Below are 4,962 nucleotides of genomic sequence, written 5' to 3'. Positions count from 1 at the left end.
ATCGCGTACATAATAAAGATTAAAGTTATGGGTCGTCATTGCAAAAATTATGGGAAACGCTGCCTTAGATTGTATCATATTATTATGAAATGGATTATGATCTAAAATCTAAACAGTAATTAATTCTAACTAAACTTTCAGCCAGTCTCATGTGATGTAATGTAATATCATTACTCATTATAATTATTAATTACCTACTTGGTATTTTTGATAATTGATAACAAAATTTGATAACAACTGTAGCCCTCTGCGGCTCTGCTAGCTAGCTTGCTAGCTGTCGCTGTGTGATTGTCATGCACATGCCTGTAAAGTCAAAGTGTAAATGTAATATTTTAATGTCCTGCGACCTGCATGTTAAAATGTTCATTTGAAATTTCGTTTCATGTTTCATGTATTACATTTTATCGTTGAAATCTAAGCGTTTCAAGTAGGTATGACTAATAGTCCAGTTATTGATTTATTTGACGATCCAAGTAAAAAGTTTGTTAAGATATGTGCACCTATGGTCCGTTATAGCAGGTAAATATACGCAAATATTTGTCTTAAACATTGTGTTATAACTTGCAAGCTTATAACGTTAATGTATTTTTAACATTAATGTCATATCAAAAATAATTAAATAGTTTCTTATTTGTTTAGACTACAATTCCGGAAATTAATTCGTATGTATGAATGTGATTTATGTTTTACACCAATGATAATGGCCGATTGTTATGTCAATTCAGCTAAGGCTAGGGCACATGAATTCCAAACTGATACAGGTTTGTTTAGATGTGTTAGTTAAGTTCAAAATAAATTCTTATTTATAAAATTATTTTATTTTTTTATGTTTAGATGATAGACCTCTTATTGTACAATTTGGTGCCAATAATTCATCTGATTTTGTTAATGCTTCTAATTTGATCATTCCGTAAGCTTTATCTGTATTTAGTTTTTTTTAAATTAAATTAAATGTTTTTATTTTTATTTAGATATTGTGATGGAGTTGATCTTAATTGTGGCTGTCCACAAAGATGGGCTATAAATGAAGGATATGGAGCACAGTTACTAAAAAATCCAGAAATTATCAAAGACTGTGTCCGTCAATTACGCAATCACTTACCCGCTAACAAGACTATATCAGTTAAATTACGATTACTTGATGATCATAGGCAGGTATTAAAACAAATAACTTGATTTTATAGTATTAAGTGTTAAACAAAATTTTCAATTGTTTTCTAGATTAAAAACAGTTTCGAAATTTAAAATTAATCCAAAACCACGAATGTTCATAAATTATAATTTTTAAATTTTTAAATTGATAATTTATTTTTTTAATTTTAATAGTTAATTTTTTAATAGTTCTATGAGCGTTGTTATTTGTTACGTATTTATAGATCATTAACTTAATATACCTACAATATTTTACTTTTTTGTCATGAATGCATTGTTATAGCCGTTATAGGTCTATAGGGCATAGACATCTAACAATAATTAATCAAAAAATATTCCTTTGTGGAAAGTAAAATCTAAAATACATATTTTTATTGTTAAGGGTTAATTTTTTTACCTTTAAGATTTTATGATTAAAATTTTAATCATTTGATTTTATACTCTTATAATATGTATTATTGTGTTATAAATATTGTCTGTGCTACTAGTAAGATGTTATAATATCTAAGTAAATAGTAATATTGTAGTATTTTTCAAATAATATCTACATATTTTATATTTAAAGTAAATCAAGTGATATTTTACTTAAAATTACATCTAATAGCAACTAGGTGTCTAGGTATCTTATATCTCAGTTTTTATGGTTAGAGGCCGCCCCTTTGGTATAAATTGCTATAATGAATATGTTAATGAATAAAAAACGATATAGGAATAGGTTAAATATAGGTAATATAATATATCCTAGACTGACAAATCATCTCCATCTCTATGACTATTCAGTTTCTTACAGCTAATAATATAATAAATAATGAAACAAAAATCTTTATTTTAGTAATATAAACTATGTTTAGCATTTTTTTCAAGGTAACACAATGATTTAAATAATGGCAATAATTAACTTATCCCCAGTTACTTACCCACCTTCTAATTATAACTATTATGTAGGTACTCATTTTAATGACTCACTTCAATTACTTGGATATTTAACCAACATAAAAATACCTCTGATCAAAATGTATTCTTCAATACTGTTAATAAAATAATTATAAAGATAAGTACAAAAATAAGAGGGGACGTTAAGATGAAATGCTTTTAATGATTTTTGTTTCACATTGATACTTCTTTGGATATTCATTTTAATGCTAGGAAAATATGTGATATTTAGAATAAACACTAGAATAAATATGACTAGATTAATTAAATGTGTATTGTCTTATAAACTATAGATTATTCATATTATAATTACCATTATAATAAATAATAATACACCTTATAAAGTCAATATATTTTTAATACTATTTTTTTTTAGAAAGAGTGTAGATCTTTGTCAACAAATTGAAGCTACTGGAGTGTCTTTTATCACGGTTCATGGACGAACGGCTCTCCAAAAGAACGAACCTATTGATCAAGAATGCTTGAAACTAATTAACGAATCTGTAAATGTTCCGGTAATTTTAAATGGTGATATTAAGAGTTTATCAGATGCTATCACAATGCAAGAATATACTGGTTGCAGAGGTAATAAAATAATTTAAATAATTTACTTATTGTCTGATATGTAATATTATGTATTTGTTTGTATATTTTAGGAATGATGAGTGCAAGAGGCATATTACACAACCCTGGTTTGTTTGCTGGCTATCAAAATACTCCACTCTCAGCTGTTCAAGATTGGTTAAATATCAAACATACTAATTTCTTGTGGTTTCATCATCATTTAGTATTTATGTGTGAACGTTTACTTACTAAAACTGCAAGAAAAACTTTTAATCAATTACGTTCAGCATCTGATGTAATATCATTTTTAGAAGATCATTTGCATTTATCAAATGTACTTCCTAGCAATAGAATATTAGGAAAGGAACTTGGTGGAACTAGTGGTGCATATTATGAAAATATTGATGTCAAAAACACAGTTTCTTCTCAACCTGAAGATATTGTGGACAGCATAATCAATTTATTTGATTGAACATATGCTAATTTATAGGTACTCATTAAACCGTTTTTACGTTAAGCAAAATAAATATTAATAATATATTATGCATTTGTATTGTACCATATTGTATGTTTATTTTGTAAGGTAAACTTTTTAATAATAATTAATAATAGGTTCCTTACAAATATACAAAATATTTTTTCATTGGTATTGTAAGAGAAAATTGTGAAAATTAAAATTATGAAATGTTCAAATGTTTGAGTTGTAATATTATTCTAAAAATAATAAAACAGTAAAAAGTGTGGAATTGTACACAATTTATATCAGTTAAATAATTAAAAAAATTAATCTGTTAATTTATTAATAAATATATAAAATATTAATCTAATTTCACTTACCATGCATGTAAGTAAATAATTTTAATAAAGTTCCCGAAATTATACAAAGGAAGCTCTATTAATGATTATTGTTTTGATAGTTGGTGTTTTAAAATAGAACTTAAAGTCAATACTTCAAATGTCGGTTCATGACATTCACTCATTCTCTTACTACTACTCTTTACGACTACTATATCTCAATTTATTCTCAGGTCCAAAAATTGTACATGATTATTTTTGGTTTTAAACTATCTATAGTACCCTTAGTCCAAGTCGTCACAATTCATTGATTTCTAGTAAAGAATTTGAAGTTCATAATGCTTCCATCAAAAGACTTCAAATTTGCTAAATTGCTAAAATCTTTATATTGTGCTTTACTTAGTCTTATTTTAGAATACGGATCAGTAATCTGGAATCCCTACACTGATTCTAATTCTGGTTAATTTGAACAAGTTCAACAAGGATTTTTGGGATTTGCTTGTTTTGTTTTAGGCATTCCTAATTTAGCTCACAATTATACCAATATGACTAGTACTTGACCTGCCCAGTTCCCACTGTCGCTGAACAATGAAGAATATAAAATATAAAATTTATTCGTGGACAAATAACTAACCAAATTGATCCTCCAAATTGGTTATCCCAAATTAATTTTAAAGTCCCTTTTCATCCATTTTGTTTTTTTTGTCTCATATAACCTTTCATATTCTTAGCATCAACTCAAATTATTCACTAAATTAGCCTCTAAAATATTGTTAAGTAGTTGCTTATCACCTGATCATATGATATCACCTATATCTACTTACGTGAAACCTTGTTTTAAATTTCCATCCTTAGTTTTATAAGTTTCTGACATCTAAATAATTTGTAAATTTTCAATTAAATAAATTTCCTTAGAATTTGAACCTTAAACGATTATTTAAAAAAAAAACTTGACTAGGTATTTTTAATATTTTCCAACTACTATTATATAAAACGTATGGGGAATCTCGTATTTAATTTTCAAGCTTTTGTATTGACATTTATAGAATAAAAAACTTTCAAATTTCAAATGTCTATAAACAACATAAAAAGAATTGAAACATTTTGAACATTAAACCAGGTATAAGCAGGCCCGGATTAACACTATCGTAGGCCTAGGTTCAGTGCTTTATTATCCATGTGCTAATACGGCCCTGTAGTGTCCAGTATTTAAATGATTAGTTACGGGTTGCATGAAAAATTAATTAATTTAACAGTCCATTAAAATGTAATGGACCAATCACGGGCCACTAAATCTTATTTAAGGGACCATTAGACAGGCGCGGTTCCAGCCCGAGATTACGGGGGGGGGGGTATATTTTACATACAAAATAAAATATCTAATAAAATATAATATGTGGGCAAGCGCACATATTTGTGTTCAAAAATAACTTACACGAAACATTTATGGTTAATACAACTTTATAATCAATAATTATTATTTAGTATTTGAAATAAAACTATACTATAACGTCTATA

General features: G+C 26.8%; 1 protein-coding gene across 2 annotated transcripts; it reads left to right on the top strand.

Annotated features, from left to right (window-relative positions):
* The first annotated feature begins 238 nt into the window (after positions 1-238).
* On the top strand, positions 239-3,395 carry Dus4 (Dihydrouridine synthase 4). 2 transcript variants are annotated; one of them, XM_015519689.2, is made up of 6 exons: positions 239-519; positions 640-761; positions 835-910; positions 972-1,155; positions 2,466-2,670; positions 2,742-3,395. In XM_015519689.2, exons 1-6 carry the CDS (start codon positions 434-436, stop codon positions 3,119-3,121), a joined length of 1,053 nt encoding a protein of 350 aa, XP_015375175.1. In that variant the 5' UTR covers positions 239-433; the 3' UTR covers positions 3,122-3,395. The 2 variants fall into 2 exon arrangements, with proteins under 2 accessions (XP_015375175.1, XP_015375176.1); XM_015519690.2 differs by having other exon boundaries at positions 240-519; positions 972-1,151; positions 2,462-2,670.
* Positions 3,396-4,962: the final 1,567 nt, after the last annotated feature.

Source organism: Diuraphis noxia, unplaced genomic scaffold (assembly GCF_037042655.1).
Source record: "Diuraphis noxia isolate RWA-SAM2 unplaced genomic scaffold, SU_Dnox_SAM2 contig0002, whole genome shotgun sequence".
NCBI lineage: Eukaryota > Metazoa > Arthropoda > Insecta > Hemiptera > Aphididae > Diuraphis > Diuraphis noxia.
This window is presented reverse-complemented; position numbering and strand designations above follow the sequence as displayed.

What these genes read in the sequence shown, in the direction of transcription:
- Dus4 (XM_015519689.2), top strand. Translation starts at nt 434, where the DNA reads ATGACTAATAGTCCAGTTATTGATTTATTTGACGATCCAAGTAAAAAG. An exon ending in TGAATTCCAAACTGATACAG is followed by an intron (nt 762 to 834) that starts GTTTGTTTAGAT and finishes TTTTATGTTTAG; the next exon opens with ATGATAGACCTCTTATTGTA. An exon ending in GCTTCTAATTTGATCATTCC is followed by an intron (nt 911 to 971) that starts GTAAGCTTTATC and finishes ATTTTTATTTAG; the next exon opens with ATATTGTGATGGAGTTGATC.